The sequence below is a fragment of the Salvelinus sp. IW2-2015 genome, linkage group LG5 (genome assembly GCF_002910315.2).
Source record: "Salvelinus sp. IW2-2015 linkage group LG5, ASM291031v2, whole genome shotgun sequence".
In the NCBI taxonomy this organism is placed as follows: Eukaryota; Metazoa; Chordata; class Actinopteri; order Salmoniformes; family Salmonidae; genus Salvelinus; species Salvelinus sp. IW2-2015.
The window spans coordinates 35,152,050-35,169,653 of record NC_036844.1 but is presented as its reverse complement, the minus strand read 5'-3'; the positions used below and the strand labels follow the sequence as shown (position 1 = coordinate 35,169,653).

Below are 17,604 nucleotides of genomic sequence, written 5' to 3'. Positions count from 1 at the left end.
AATCCTAACTCTATGTGAAAACGACCTTCTATTCTGCCTTATCTCAAATGAATGTTTGTCAATGAAGGGGTAGCTCACCCAAATGAATGTTTGTCAATGAAGGGGTAGCTCACCCAAATGAATGTTTGTCAATGAAGGGGTAGCTCAGCCAAATGAATGTTTGTCAATGAAGGGGTAGCTCACCCAAATGAATGTTTGTCAATGAAGGGGTAGCTCACCCAAATGACTACATGACTTGTTTCCTTACCATGAAAGCAATATATGGACCAGGTGAGACCACAAGGGGTTCCAAACATTTATTAATATTGTACATTCAGTCCTTGGGGCCTGAGGGTTTTCTCCTGCTCATTAATATATACCCTTTAAGTCAATGAGAGTTACTGTGTTCATGTACAAACCCATCCAGACACCAGAGGGAGCTCAAACCTGCATTGTCATCCTAATTTGGCAAAACAGAGCTTGTGTTTGTTACATTCGGTTTAGTAGGCTAGAAGCATGTAGGCCGACAGTACATTTGATCCCCGCCTCATGGTAGAGATATACTTGTTCAGGGTAAACAGGAAAACATCCGTATTTTAATAAACAAAACCCAGACGTCACATGTCCATGATCTGGTGAAACTCACATTTGAATCCTTCACGAACATCATGGAGTCTATCCCAAATTGCACCCTATTCCCTATGAGCCCTGGTCAAAAGTAGTGCACTGCATAGGCAATAGGATGCCATTCGGGACACAGCATTTTATCGCTCCCCAACACAATGCAAACCATTGGTGTGAGCTCAGCCTCAACTCACTCTCTGTCAAACTGGTTTGTTCCAGCTGGGGCTTTCCATAGCGTAGCTGGTCACATACTAATTCATATTGAACTGATTCTGCGTTTTGCACGTGAAAGAGGAAATGGTATTTTAAATGTGTCAAAATGAAGCTATGAAACAAACTGCAGAACCAAGAAGCTTCATATAAACACTAATCAATAGTCTTACTGTATATGTCTGGTCATTGTTAAAGGGACTGAAAACATATTCACATCAAGGGAAGTAGACTTTTCTTTACATACATTATTACATCAACAAAACATGGAAAAGCTTTTACATGTCACAAACAAACCCAACTAATAAAAAGAAAACCTAACTTTCAGTGCCAGTTATATCCTTCATCAAATATTAAAATGTCTAATATCACTTTTTACACACAAAACAAGTACACACAGGCATAGTTAATGTCCATATTTTCCATAAACCATGCTGTGTGTGTGTGTGTGTGTGTGGTCTCAGAGATAGGTCTTAGTTGGGTTTAAGGATTCATCCTCACTGGGTTGAGACTTGTCTGCTAAACTCTCCTGAGACTCCAGTCTTTTCAACTGAGACTTTGTAGACGGTGCCTTACTCCCCCCAGACCCCGGCCTGTAGTCCTGCTCTACCACACCTAGCCCGTCCTCCTCCCAGGGAGGCCTGGTTTTCACCACTCCCCAGGGCTGAGACTTGGCAGATGCTGCCTGGCTGCTGTGAGACCTGGTAAAGGCCATTTTGTCGTTGGCCTGGGACTTTGTGGATGGTCCCCTGCTGTGCTGGGAGGCTGCTGCCTGGCTGGAGGCGGCTCCGTTGGAAGAGCGAACCACCAGGTAGCGAACAGAGGGGCTCTTATCCTCGTCGTGGGCCCTGAGGGGGCAGGAGGAGCTGATGAACAGCCCCCCTCCCAGGATGAGAAGGATGGATGCCCCCCAGCCGATGTATAGACACGCCCCGATCTCCCTCCGCTGGGCATCGGTGGTGGAGCTGTAGAACCCCTGCACCACCGCCCCAGCAGCCCACGAAGTGGGGATCAGGCACAGCACCCCCGTGGCGATCAACACCGCGCCCGCTGTCACGGCAACCCGTTCTTTGACCCCGCCCCCTTGCTCGTCCAGAAACCGAGTGCACTTCCCCCCGACGAAGGCCAGTAGGAGCCCGGCAGCGCCCGTGGCGATGGCGAGGACGGTGAGCGCTCTGGCGGCTTGGAGGTCGGAGGACAGGGCCAGGAGGGAGTCGTATGGTTTACACTGCATCTGGCCCGTGCTCTCGACCACGCAGCTCATCCAGATACCCTCCCAGATGGTCTGAGACGTGATGATGGTGGCTCCAATGAAGGCCGTGACCCTCCACATGGGCAGGATACAGGTCAGGATGACCCCCACCCAGCCCAGCAGGCTCAGGGCGCTGCCCAGCATCTGGATCCCCAGAGAGACCATGTTAGAGGGGGCAGAGGAGAGAACACACTGTCTCTCTAGCTGTTTGCTGGTTGTTGTCAGTCAGAGTCCTTAGAAAGTCTGACGTTCGCACGCCTCTGTGTCTCACAGTCCCTATCTACTCTATTGGCACTCCCTTTGGATTGTTCAGGGTCTGTGAGTCCTGAACTGAAACATTCTTTAGTCACTTCCCGTTTCCTCCCGTCTCTCAGTCCTTTAATGGTTGGCAGTGTCTTTTTTTTCAGCTGACCCTTCTTCAGTTTCAGCCTCTTCTCTCCCTCCGCTAAGCTGCTGTTATGTATAGTAGGTCACCAGAGATGACAGAGATCCCAGATTGCTGCCTTGCTCACCTGTTACAGGCGTCTGTTCCTGCGTACAGTTCCTACCTGCCTACCTCTGGGTGTATCTGTGTCTCTATACCTGTTCTGCTACACCTGACTCTCTTCCCGTCCCTCTCTTTACCTCTCTCTCTCTACCTCTCTATTTTCTCTTTTTCTCCCTCCTCCTCTATCAGTCTTTCCCTCCTCTTCCTCCCTCCCTCCTCTCAAACGCTCTCTCTGTGAATGGTGGCGTCAGTATTGTCTTCTCTGTCTCCTGAGTATCCACCTGGGTGACAGTGAGCAGGTGTATATACACCACACCTCCCTCTGGGGGGGGGGGGGGGGGGGGGGGGGAGATATGAGATATATGCCTGTGACATCATCTTCTAGCCCAGCAGGGCCACGTTCAGTTGAAAAACCTTCTCGAACGTTGCAGATAGAAATTCCATGAATAGGGCCGACGTGTCAGAGAGACATGTTTGTTCTACATAGCCAATTTCTATCTGAACGTTCCAAAAAGTTACATCCTGCTGAACTCGCCCCAAGTTCTTCTCTGGGCAATTAGGGCGGGGCATGATGCAAAGCATTATGGGTCGTGGAACATGATGGAAGTTTAACAAATGCTTTAGACTAAGATAGTACTTTATTCAGGCAATGTTCCTTAGTTGATGCCCTCATGAATATCTTACGTAACATTTCAGATTTTGCCAGACTTTTGATTTCTTCATTTGGGTTTAATTTGATAACAATTATTACAATATGTGAGGGACAGATAGAATTTGTGTCAGATTTTGCACGTGTTGTATGTGTGGTGTGCATGTGTGTGTGTGTTTGAAGGGACACATTGAGCAGAGTGTGACAGAGGGAGGAGGGATGTGACAGAGGGAGGAGGGATGTGACAGGAGAGGAGAGATGTGACGTGACGGAGGAGGGATTAGTGTAACAGGATCGGCTGAAAGAAAAAACTTTTTGTTCCAACAAAAAAAAACGGCATCTAGAAAAAACTGTTTGTAACCATACTCCCCCACTCCCAGACTTCAGAAACACTTCCCTTTCTTGTGGAGTTGTGAAGGAGGCTTTGTGTGGCCAAGGGGTGTTTCAGATTCCATGCTGTCAGTTATGAGATTAGAAAGGACCATAGAGACTGGTGCTACGAATTACTATAATTTAAAGTGTTATGGTGCAAATAATCTGACTGCTGCTGATGGTGATTCAGACAGTATGTCTTGTTTTTAAAGCTGCACTGTGGAACTTTTTGGGCGACCTGACCAAATTCACATAGAAATGTGAGTTAAAGATATGTAATTCTCATTGAAAGCAAGTCTAAGAAGCACTATATAGATCTGTTTCTATGTGCGCTATTTCTATACTTCCCTTAAGTTTATTTTTTGCATCTTTTACTCTCAGTTTTGCACACCAGCTTCAAACAGCTGAAAACACAAGATTTAGATGGTACAACTATTCTCTACACTATGTGCTGCTTGTTTTGTCACATAACTGGAAATTGCACATTTAAGTGTGTGTGTGTGTGTGTGTGTGTGCGTGCGTGCGTGCGTGCGTGCTCTTATCTGGTAAATCTATGTTGTTGACACTGAAAACAGTATCCTGCTTGTTGCCAGTGTAATGCAAGGGACAGATGGAAATGCAAGCTGTGTAGAGTGTCATGTAAGGGGGGAGGGGCTGGTCCAACTCAAGGTGTCATAATAAAAAATGCACCCCCCCCCCCCCAAAGTAAACAGTATCACATGACCCTCCCTGTGTACTGTAAAATACATTGAACACAAAATAAAGTTAATGAGCACAAATAACAACTGTAGTGACCCTGTGTTTATAAATGTTGATATTGACTTTGCCACTAAAGCATGCTTTTCAAATCAAACCAACTGTTATTTGTCACATACATATGTTTAGTAGATGTTATTGCGGGTGTAGCGAAATGCTTGTAGGACAAAGTTGCTTAGGAGCAAGAAGCAGAGCTGCCCTATCTGTCGGCACCATCTTGACAGTTTCTTGCATGCTTTTGTGGCATAGTCGATGCCACGCAGGGCTACGGGCCAGAAGGTTGACGGTTCGTTGACCACCACAGACGAGCTCACTTTCCCTGCCTGTTTTCAGTTAGGGGGAAATCAGATTTTCAACATTTTGATGCCATATTTATAATTATATAAAATATATGAAACAGATTTTCCACCAACAGGTTTCTGTGCCAATACACCACACAACCAATAAACAAGTTATACAGACTTTGAGCACTTCAATATCATGGTTTGCGTTATCAACACCACAATAATAAACTATGTCAATGTCGACAAACAGAAAACACATCCCTCCCTTCTATAGGGATGGCCCCGGCCCACCGCATACCCCCGACGCCCGGTCCACCGCACCCCCCCCCGATGCCTGGTCCACCGCGTGTTATCCAACTGTTATGTCAGTGGCTTCTTCCTTGCTGAGCGGCCTTTCAGGTTATGTCGATATAGGACTCGTTTTACTGTGGGTGAAGATAATTTTGTACCCGTTTCCTCCAGCATCTTCACAAGGTCCTTTGCTGTTGTTCTTGGATTGATTTGCACTTTTCGCACCAAAGTACGTTCATCTTTAGGAGACAGAACGCGTCTCCTTCCTGAGTGGCATGACGGCTGTGTGGTCCCATGGTGTTTATACTTGCGTACTATTGTTTGTACAGATGAATGTTGTACCTTCCGCCGTTTGGAAATTGCTCCCAAGGATGAACCAGACTTGTGGAGGTCTTCAATTGTTATTCTGAGGTCTTGGTTGATTTCTTTTGATTTTCCCATGATGTCAAGCAAAGAGGCACTGAGGTTGAAGGTAGGCCTTGAAATACATCCACAAGTACACCTCCAATTGACTCAAATTATGTCAATTAGCCTATCGGAAGCTTCTAAAGCCATGACATCATTTTCTGGAATGTTCCAAGCTGTTTAACTAAAGGCACAGTCAACCTTGTGTATGTAAACCACTGACCCACTGGAATTGTGATACAGTGAATTATGAGTGAAATAAGTGAAATAATCTGTCTGTAAACAATTGTTGGAAAAATGACTTGTGTCATGCACAAAGTAGATGTCCTAACCGACTTGCCGAAACTATAGTTTGTTAACAAGACATTTGTGGAGTGGTTGAAAAACGAGTTTTAATGACTCCAACCTAAGTGTATGTAAACTTCCGACTTCAACTGTTTTTTGTTTTTATAAAGTTGCTAAAATGTCTAAAAACCTGTTTTTGCTTTGTCATCATGGGGTATTTTGTGTAGATTGCTGAGAAAAATAAATWATTTAATACATTTTAAATTAGGGTTGTAACCTAACAAAATGTGGAAAATGGAAGGGGGTCTGAATACATTTCGAATATACTGTATCTCCTTTAATACAAGCAAACAGACAAAAATCGTCAACATACTGAACCAAAATACTCCCTCCAGGAGTAACAAAAGAAGAGAAGAGAAAAGAAGAAAGCATTATCTAAATCAATGACTGAAAAACAACTACCTGGAGGCATCTGGSATAAAATGGTAACAGTGTTAGGCACCAGGGGTAATCTAGCATGTACAGCATCCCCAGTCCACCTGGCCTTGCTGCTATTCCAGTTTCAACTGTTCTGCCTGCGGTTATGGAACCGCCACCTGTCCCAGACCTGCTATTTTCAACTCTTAATGATCGGCTATGAAAAGCCAACTGAAAATTATTCAMGATTATTATTTGACCATGCTTGTCACTTATGAATATTTTGAACATCTTGGCATAGTTCTGTTATAATCTCCACCCGGCACAGCCAGAAGAGGACTGGCCACRCCTCATAGCCTGGTTCCTCTCTAGGTTTCTTCCTAGGTTTTGGCCTTTCTAGGGAGTTTTTCCTAGCCACCGTGCTTCTACACCTGCATTGCTTGCTGTTTGGGGTTTTAGGCTGGGTTTCTGTACAGCACTTCGAGATATTAGCTGATGTACGAAGGGCTATATAAAATAAACTTGATTTGATTTGACTATTCTTAGGTCTTGCACAAAATGATCATCACCAGATGGTTTTCTAACAGGTAAAATTGGTGTGTTATAGGGCGAATTCGTGCAGGGAACCAGTGCACTTCTTTCGCACTATGAATGGGAATGATACCCTTTTCAGCTTCTTTGACTAGAAGGTACTGAGCTTTGTAAAGTCTGTTGGTGCTTTTTGGAATAACCACAATTGGCGCCGCTCCTTTCATGCATACAATGTCAGTCTTTGATTTAGCCCACGGTTCTTCAGGTAGAGTACCATTCAAAAGTTTGGACACACCTACTCATTCCATGGTTTTTCTTTATTTTTGCTGTTTTCTACATTGTAGAATAATAGMGAAGACATCCAAACTATGAAATAACGCWTATGGATTCATGTAGTAGTCAAAAAAGTGTTAAATACATCAAAATATATTTTATAGAATATAAATAGAGAATGCCAAAAGTGTACCAAGCTGTCATCAATGCAAAGGGTGGATACTTTGAAGAATCTTGAATATAAAATATATTTTGATTTGTTTAACACTTTATYACTGGTACTGTATATATATTTTTGAAAAACATATTTCCACTTTTACATTATGGGGTATTGTGTCTAGGCCAGCGGAAAAATCAATCTCAATTTAATAAGTCAAGGCGTGTGAATACTTTCTGAAGTCACTGTTTAGATTTTGTCTGGTCTGGATCGACCAAATATGTACCTGTTTGGGGGCGGAGTTCATTACAATAATACCCAGCATGCATTACAAGTGTTTGTTTTAACGTTTACATTTTGGTCATTCAGCAGATGCTCATATCCAGAGCGACTTAGTCAGTGCATTCAACTAAGGTAGATGAACAACAACATATCACAGTCATAGCAAGAAATAAAGAACTATGTAGCCGTTACTGAGAATGTTATTGTAGTTAAAGTGGTTTGTTGGTTTTTCAATTATTTGGGCTACTTTAAACATAATTTCTTCCAGTAGTGATGGGTATTCCGCTCGTTCAGCTAAGCTCACCAAAAAGAGCCGGCTCTTTAAAAAATGTGTTTTGCATCAAACACTTTGCGAAAGTTTGACTTTGATTTGTGTTAAAACAATTCTAATATTTTTTTTTAATGAAATCATGCTCTACCTTAAAACTTCTTAAGGCTAGGGGACAGTATTTTGACGTCCGGATGAAAAGCATGCCCAATGTAAACTGCCTGTTACTCAGGTCCACAAGCTAGGATATGCATATAATTGGTAGATTTGGATAGAACACGCTCTAAAGTTTCTAAAACTGTTAAAATAATGTCTGTGAGTATAACAGAACTGATTTGGCAGGCAAACCATCCAGGGGGAAAAGAATTGAGGTCATAGGATTTTCCAATGGCTTTCAATTGGAAACCCTATTTATTAGGAACCTGGTTGCAGTTCCTATGGCTTCCACTAGATGTCAACAGTCTTTAGAAATTGGTCGATGTTTTTCTTTTGAGAAATTAAGAAGTACTGCTGTCTTTGTACGTGTCACTCTGAAGGTCCCAAGTCTTTTGTTGCACGTGAACAGGAGCACACTCCATGTTATTTTTCTTCGGTATTGGAAACAGATTATCCCGTCTTAAATTTTAGCGATCATTTACATTTTGGGATACCTGAGGTTGGATTAGGAACGTTGTTTGAAATGTTTGGACCAAGTTTACAGGTAAATTATTAGATACTTTGTAGGCATGTTGGGCGAGTTGGAACCGGTGTATTTCTGAATCAAACGCGACAAATAAATTGACATTTTGGGGCTATAAAGAAGGAATTTATCGAACAAAATGACCATTCATTGTGTCACTGAGACATTTGGGATTGCAAAAAGAAGAAGATCTTCAAAGGTAAGGCATTTATTATATCGTTATTTCTGACTTTTGTGTCGCACCTGCCTGGTTGAAAAATTATTTTCATGTGTTTGTATGCGGGGCGCTGTCCTCAGATAATAGGATGGTGTTTTTTTGCCGTAAAGCCTTTTTGAAATTTGACACTAGGGCTGGATTAACAAGGAGTTAACCTCACTTGGGTATGTGGGACGTCGTCAACAGCCAGTGAAACTGCAGGGCGCCAAATTCAAATACAGAAACACTCATTATAAAATGAGGTTGTTTTTAGCCTAAATAATCGATAATATTTCAACCGGACAATAACGTCGTCAATATAAAAGGTAAACAAGAAAGGCACACTCTCGGTCGGGCGCATGAAAAAGCTCTGTGACACTTTAGGGTCCACTCGTTCAGACTGCTCTTACTTCCTAATTTTTCAGAATACAAGCCTGAAACAATTTCTAAAGACTGTTGACATCTAGTGGAAGGCATAGGAACTGCAATTTGAGTCCTAAGTCAATGGATACTGTAATGGCATTGAATAGAAAACTAGAAAACCAAAAAGAAAACTACTTCCTGAATGGATTTTTCTCAGGTTTTCGCCTGCCAAATCAGTTCTGTTATACTCACAGACACTATTTTAAGAGTTTTGGAAACTTTAGAGTGTTTTCTATCCAAATCTTATATGCATATCATATCTTCTGGGCCCGAGTAGCAAGCAGTTTAATTTGGGCATGCTATTCATGCCCAAATTTAGACTATTGCTATAATTTCTAAAATCTCTGTCCTCCACAATCGAAAATGGCTGGAAATCGGTGTCAATCGTTTTAGCCAATGCAATATCAATTTGGCCTTGTTTTGCTGCAGACATAGACTTTTGCATAAACTGGTCCATAGAAGACTGCGTTGCTGTGGGTCGTGGAGTAGGCCTACTTGACCGAGTGGATACATCTCTCACTAGCACTAYTTTCTCGAAGCTCCGCTACAGCTAGCTTCACAGTTGGGTGGACAGTTCGCATATGCCGGTGTAGGTTGTGTGTAGAACCAACTTTATAGGAGATTTTGTTTTGGCAAATTCTACACTGTGCTTTAACATTGTCTACATTATTAAAATGCATCCAAATGTTACTGTGCTTCCGACTCATTTTCCAGCTGTTGTTTTCACAGCTGTCCTTCCTCTCTCTCCTCGGCAGCTAAGTGTGTGACTGTGAGTGAGTTGGCTCGGCCCTCCCTCACGCATCTTTGGTTCATTGGTTGACACTGCGTGTCTGATTGACAYGAACAACAGGTGAGGCTGTTAGTCTGAGCAGACAGTCAGAACGAATGTGTGCGTTTGAGCATTTATGCCTATATTATTTTATTTATTTTTTCATTCTTTGAATTAGTTCATTCTATTCATTTAAATATTTMGATTATTCATATCTTAATGTTTTATATTTTTATAAATAGATTTGGTTCTTCTGATATGCGAGCCYGCTCCCAACGTTCACCTACAAGAGCCGGCTCTTAGAGTCGACTCGTTCGCGAATGACCCATCACTAGCTGCCAGTTGTAAAGCTTTTGGAAAAAGTTCAAATAAGTGCAAGTGACAGATGGGAGAAATAATAATAAAAATATATATTTTGCAATCAAAATTGTCTTTTCAACTTTCATTCAGAACCTAAAATTAACCTAACTTCAACGTCTGAAAAATATGTACTTTCAACGTAATTTAGCTTACTGGGATGGCTCTCTGGGATGTGCATGCCAGAATCTAAAGAGGAGGCTTTAATGTGATTTTTTCTCAGGGCTGCTAACACTGCTTGAAACCTCTTAACACGCACCTCTCTGTTTCTACCTCTTCTTCTTCATCTCCCCCTCTCTGTTTCTACCTCTTCTTCTTCATCTCCACCTCTCTGTTTCATCCTCTTCTTCTTCATCTCCCCCTCTCTGTTTCTACCTCTTCATCTCCCCCTCTGTTTCCCTCTTCTTCACCTCTGTTTACTACTCTCTCCCCTCTCTGTTTCTACCTCTTCTTCTTCATCTACCCCTCTCTTGTTTCTACCTCTCTTCTTCATCTCCCCCTCTCTGTTTCTACCTCTTCTTCTCATCTCCCCCTCTCTGTTCTACTTCCTCTTCTTCATCTCCCCCTCTCTGTTCTACTTCCTCTTCTTCATCTCCCCCTCTCTGTTTCTACTCCTCTTCTTCATCTCCCCCTCTCTGTTTCTAACCTCTCTCTTCATCTCCCTCTCTGTCTACCTCTCATCCCCCTCTGTTTACTACCTCTTCTTCTTCAACTCCCCCTCTCTGTTTCTACCTCTCATCTCCACCCTCTCTGTTTCTACCTCTTCATCTTCCCCCTCTCTGTTTCTACCTCTTCCTCTTCTTCATCTCCCCCTCTCTGTTTTCTACTCATCTTCATCTCCCCCTCTCTGTTCTACCTCTTCTTCATCTCCCCCTCTCTGTTTCTACCTCTTCTCTTCATCTCCCCCTCTCTGTTTCTACCTCTTCTTCATTCTCCCCCTCTCTGGGTTTCTACCTTTCTTCTTAACATCTTCCGCCCTCTCTTGTTCTACTTACTCTTTCTTCATCTCCCCTCTCTGTTTCTACTGTCATCTGTCTCATCTCCCCCTCTCTGTTCTAACGTCTTCATCTCCCCCTGCTCTGTTTACCTCTTCATCTCCCCTCTCTGTTTCTACCTCTTCTTCTTCAACTCACCCTCTCTGTCTACCTCTTCTTCCTTCATCTCCCCCCTCTCTGTTTCTACCTCTCTTCTTCTTCATCTCCCCTCTTCGTTTCTACTTCCTCTTCTTTCATCTCCCCCTCTCTGTTTCTAACCTCTTCTTCTTCATCTCGACCCTCTCTGCTTTCTAACCCTTTTTCTTCATCTCCCCCTCTCTGTTTCTAACTTCCTTTCTTCATTCCCTCTCTGCTTTCTACCTTTTCTTACTTCATTTCCCCCTCTCTGTTTCTACCTCTCTCTTCTTCATCTCCCCCTCTCTGTTTTCTACGCCTTTCTCCTTCATCTCCCCTCTCGGTTTCTACTCTTCTCGTCTCTCCCTCTGCTGTTTCTACCCCTTCTTCTTCATCTCCCCCGCTTGTTTCTACCTCCTTCTTCTCGCATCTCCCCCTCTCTGTTTCTACCTCCTTCTTCTTCTTCCTCTCCACCTCTCTGTTTCTACCTCCTTCTTTCTTCATCTCCACCTTCTGTTTCTACCTCTTCTCATCTCCGCCTTCTCTGTTTCTACTCTTCTTCTTCATTACTCCACCTTCCTGTTCCTACCTCTCATCTCCCCTCTCTGTTTACCTCTTCTTCTTCATCTCCCCCTCTCTGTTTCTAACCTCTTCATCCTCCCCCTCTCTGTTTCTACTCTTCTTCTTCATCTCCCCACTCTGTTTCTACCCTCCTTTGCATCATCGCCCTTCTCTGTCTACTCTACTCCCCTCTGTTCTACCTCTTCATCTCCCCCTCTCTGTTTCTACCTCTTCATCTCCCCCTCTCTGTTTCTACCCCTCTTCATTCTCCCCCTCTCTTTTCACCCTCTTCAATCTCCCCCTCTCTGTTCTACTCTTCTTCATCTCCCCCTCTCTGTTTCTACCTCTTAATACTTCATCTCCCCCTCTCTGTTTCTACCTCTTATACTGTTTCATCTCCCCCTCTCTGTTTCTACCTCTATACTTCATCCACTTCCCTCTCTGTTATTACCTTCTTGATACTTCATCTCCCCCTCTCTGTTTCTACCTCTTATACTTCATCTCCCCCTCTCTGTTTCTACCTCTTTTCCCCCTCTCTGTTTGTTGATTTGTAGCATTCCCTCTGAAGTAGGCCACATTGTCACATCTCTTAGTAACATACCTGTTTGCACAGATTCCTTCATGCACAAATATTTGAGTGCAGCACTGCCCAACAAGTTGTTTTGTGTGCGTCACACTACACATACTTTTGGTGACACACACACATACACATTGTGCTCTTCCCCACAGGAAAACAAACAGTCATTATGAGTTCAAGTTTAAAAAAGGATCCAACAATAATAGTCTGACTTTGAAATATAATTGTTTATTAAAACATTTACTTGGAATAATAGAATACTTAATATATCGGTTTTAGGATGTGTTAGGATGTGGATAATATAGAATAATATTAATAATAATATATGGTAGTACTGAGTGATTAAAAACAAAACAAATCCATGTGACAGTCGGAAGGTGACATACAAAAACAGAAAACAATATTAATCAAACAGTTAAATCCAACCTTCCCTAATTCATGAACGTGCCAGTTGTTTATCAACAAACATTCTAGAAAGAGTCCAAAAACATGCTTTCAAATGAATAATAACAGTGTGTTCAAAAGTGAGTGGAATTCTGTTTTTACGATGTTTGATTGTAGACTTGAGGCGATAGAAAAGGATTCCTCTACATTTGACTAAATGGGTTGCACAGTAACTGACATCACATTTTACACTAACTAGAAACGTACATACTTTAGCCAACACACTGTCAACCCACTCATACATTGACGCTTATATTTCACTTTGGTATCACAGTCGAACATGACAGTAAAAGCAAAAAACTCCATCAGCAAATTCACACAAGAGAGAAACTTCATTACTGCAAAGAATGTGGCAAAAGCATCAGTAAAAACATTAAAACAGCACAGTGAACAACCTGGAGAGTCCCATGTTCAACACCACCACCTCCCAGTCCTCTCACCCAGCAGGCTATCCATCCCCTCATCCCTTGGTGCTGGTCTGTGGTGGTCTGTGGTGTGTCTAACCCTCTAGACGTAGGCCCTGCTGCTGCCAGCCATGGAACTAGCAGCCTTGGAGTACTTGACATTGTGGTTCTCATCCTTGGGGGGGCAGGAGCAGCAGAGGAGCGCCCCGCCCAGGATCATCAGCCCTGCGGAGCCCCAGCCAATGTAGAGTGAGGCTCCCAGCTCCCTTCTCTGGGCCTCGACCAAAAGGGGGTTGTAGAAGTCTCGGATGATGGTGTTGGCCGACCAGCAGACAGGGACCAGAACCATAAGGGCAGCAATGAGGAAGACGACTCCGCTAGCGATGGCTACCTTGGCCTTGGACCTCTCGTTATCCACGAAGTTGGTGCACTTCCCGCCGGCGATGCCCAGCAGGATGGCGAACAGGCCGGCAATTATGGCGATTATGATCAGAGCCCTGGCGGCCTGCAGGTCCTGGGGCAAGGCCAGGAGGGAGTCGTAGACCTTACACTGCATCTGRCCCGTGCTCTGGGTCACACAGTTCATCCATAACCCTTCCCAGATGACCTGAGCGGTGATGATGTTGGCTCCGATGAAAGCTGTCACCTTCCACATGGGCAGAGCACAGATGATGATGCTTCCCAGCCAGCCGATGATCGCCAGGGCCGCGCCCAGCATCTGTAGCCCAGCCGACACCATCCTGATGGAGCCCTGGTAGAATGGATGGATAGAGTTGATYGAGGGAGGGAGAGAGAYAGACAGGAGAGTATAGTCTGAACAGGGTAGATGTTGACAATGAAGAACTCACCTACTCTACATCTCTGACTTATAGGGTTTACCATGAAAAAGTGACGGAATAGGGAGGAGTGTTTTCATCTCTCTTTCTTTCTTTCTTTCTCTCTCTCTCAGCTACCAAGTGAAACTGGTTTCCTAAGGTATGTCACCTGACCCGAAACTCTCCTATTGTTTATACATCTATTTCTGTCCCAATCCCTGACCCCCGAAACTTCATGTTTGAAAATAAAACAATTCCTGACTTTTGTATTTAACACAKTTATTTCAATAGAACATATTGAGTTGTTTTACATTGAAAGACACTGATCTAATTAGTAGTTTTGTTTATTTTGAAGCATCTTCCATCAAAAGAATGCAGTCACACCTTGTGATATCACTACCGAAACACACGGGCACACTCAGACACTCGTCTGAGTGTACCCAGCGCACAGAATAACTGATGAATTTACGGAACGCTCAACACCTGTTGAATATGGCCGGTTTCCAGTAAATGTTGGCAAAAAGCATCATTAAATTGTTGGCCAGCAGCAGTTACAGTCACCAACGTTCTGGATAACATGAAAACAGCCTAAAGCTCTGATAACATGAAACACAGCCTACCAGCTCTGGATAACATGAAAACAGCCTAACCAGCTCTGGATAACATGACAAGCCTAACCAGCTTGGATAACATGAACACAGCCTAACCAGCTCTGGATAACATGAAAAAGCCTAACCAGACTCTGGATAACATGAAAACAGCCTAACCACTCTGGATAACATGAAACAGCCTAACCAGCTCTGGATAACATGAAACAGCCTAACCAGCTCTGGATAACATGAAAACAGCCTAACCAGCTCTGGATAACATGAAAACACAGCCTCTAAACTCAACGCTACGCTCTGGATAACATGAAAACAGCCTAACCAGCTCTGGATAACATGAACACAGCCTAACCAGCTCTGGATAACATGAAACAGCCTAAACGCAGCTCTGGATAACATGAAAACAGCCTAACCAGCTCTGGATAACATGAAAACAGCCTAACCAGCTCTGGATAACATGAAAACTTAACAGCTCTGGATAATGAAAACAGCCTAACCAGCTTCTGGATAACATGAACACAGCCTAACCAGCTCTGGTAACATGAAAGCCTAACAGCTCTGGATAACGACCAAGCCTAACAGCTCTGGATACATGAACAAGCTAACAGCTCTGGATAACAATGAAAACAGCCTAACCAGCTCTGGATAACATGAAAACAGCCTAACCAGCTCTGGATACATAAAAGCAGCCTAACCAGCTCTGGATAACATGAAAACAAGCCTAACCAGCTCTGGATAACATGAAACAGCCTAACCGCCTGGATAACATGAAAACACCTAACCAGCTCTGGATAACATGAACACAGCCTAACCAGCTCTGATAACATGAAAACAGCCTAACCAGCTCTGGATAACATGAAAACAGCCTAACCAGCTCTGGATAACATAGACACAGCCTAACCAGCTCTGGATAACATGAACAACAGCCTAACCAGCTCTGGAATAACATGAAAACAGCTTAACCAGCTCTGGATAACATGAACAGGCCTAACCAGCTCTGGATAACATGAACACAGCCTAACAGCTCTGGATAACATGAAAACAGCCTAACCAGCTCTGGATAACATGAAAACAGCCTAACCAGCTCTGGATAACATGAACACAGCCTAACCAGCTCTGGATAACATGAACTAGCCTAACCAGCTCTGGATAACCATGAAACAGCCTAACCAGCTCTGGATAACATGAAAACAGCCTAACCAGCTCTGGATAACATGAACACAGCCTAACCAGCTCTGGATAACATGAAAACAGCCTAACCAGCTCTGGATAACATGAATACAGCCTAAACCAGCTCTGGATAACATGAAACAGCCTAACCAGCTCTGGATAACATGACACAGACTAACCAGCTCTGGATAACATGAAAACAGCCTAACCAGCTCTGGATAACATGAACCAGCCTAACCAGCTCTGGATAACATGAAAACAGCTAACCAGCTCTGGATAACATGAAAACACCCTAACAGCTCTGGATACATGTGACACCTTCTAACCGCTTGGATAACATGAAACACAGCCTAACCAGCTCTGGATAACATGAAAACAGCCTAACCAGCTCTGGATAACATGAACAACAGCCTAACCAGCTCTGGATAACATGAAACCAGCGCTAACCAGCTCTGGGATAACATGAACACAGCCTAACAGCTTCTGGATAATCAGAAACAGCCTAACCAGCTCGTGATAACATGAACACAGCCTAACCAGCTCTGGATAACATGAAACAGCCTAACCAGCTCTGCGATAAACATGAAAACAGCCCTAACCAGCTCTGGATAACATGAAAACAGCCTAACCAGCTCTGGATAAAATGAAACAACCGCTAACCAGCAATCGGCATAACATGAAAAGCCTGTCACGCTCTGCTAGGGTGAGTAAAATGGTCAGAGAACTGTGTTTTCTCTCTTTGGTGTCTGGAAGTAGCTAGCAAGTAGCCCAATGTTATGCAGCCAGTTAGCTTTTGGGTTGCTTGACTGTCGCTGTGAAGGCCCGAACGCTCGGATCAACCTACTTCCTCAGCAGACCGTTCCGTGTGCCCTCTGGTCGTTCCTAGGAGCGCTCAATCTGACAACGCTCTGAATTTACAATGCCGCCGAGGGCAATCTGAGCGTACTCTGGCGCTCCAGATTTGAATTTTGCACACCAACACATAAAAAAACTGTAGAATGAATGTGCCTTAAGCCCACCCTACACATATCACCAGGTGATGAGATTATATTGTGAATTTTTCAGTACATATGCCGGCAATTATTTATTTCAGAAGGAGTCAGCAAAACTAGTTATGTGCTTTGGGTCATTTGACACCATTAGACATGCAACGGCTGGTTATTCCTGTAACTGTTATGGCAACTATGTACTGTTGCTTTGGTTACACCTCTTTGGGTCTTTTCCAGAACAGGGTGTCCTTTCAGAGGAGTTAGCAGGATGACATGTATGTTTTTTTTGTAGAGTGCCAAGGTCTATAAAATTAAAGAGGAAGTTGGTAAATCCTTCATGTATTTCTAAGAAGTGTCACTACGTACAGCTAATATATCAAGAAATATGTTAAGTGGGGGTTTGGGGACTAAAATGTATGTTTGCTGGAATGTACATCTGTCCAAAAGAAAGCTAGCCAGCCATATGTTAGCTATGGGTTTCTTTACAGACCAAAATAAGTAAAATTGTCCAAACCGAAACGGTAACAACCAAACAATTGACACCCATAGAGATTCAGTGCCTCCGTAATTATTGTTGACGAGTGAAGCATTTTTTAATTCTTTGGCCAACAAGTATTGAACCAAATATCATTACAGTATATGTGTATTAAAGTAGTAAAATTGAGTATTTGGTCCATACTTCATAGTACGCAAATGACTACATCAATGCTTGTGACATTGCCATGCTAGGAATATGGGACAAATATCAAAACTTTGATTGGCTGTATATTTTTAAAACGGTTCCCCCGATACTGGATTGCAATACCCTCAATTACACTCGATAGTCTGCACTTTAACCTCCATGTCATTGTATCAATGGTGCTGCAGTACAAAGCAACCAAAAATGTGTCACTGGTTCCCAATCTTTTGTAAGCTCACTCTACTGTACGTCTACAATCAATCAATGTCATTGGTCACATCATGTGATTAGGCCAGACTGGTTTT

The 17,604-nt window shown here is 43.3% G+C and overlaps 1 protein-coding gene across 1 annotated transcript; it reads right to left on the bottom strand.

The window, feature by feature from the left end:
- Positions 1–281: 281 nt before the first annotated feature.
- Positions 282–13,936, bottom strand: LOC111964436 (uncharacterized). The gene is made up of 2 exons (XM_023988339.2): positions 13,151–13,936; positions 282–2,284 (listed from the first exon to the last, which is right to left on the bottom strand). The coding sequence occupies exons 1-2, from the start codon at positions 13,778–13,780 to the stop codon at positions 1,274–1,276; spliced, it is 1,641 nt and encodes a 546-aa protein (XP_023844107.2). The 5' UTR covers positions 13,781–13,936; the 3' UTR covers positions 282–1,273.
- Between the last annotated feature and the right edge of the window lie 3,668 nt (positions 13,937–17,604).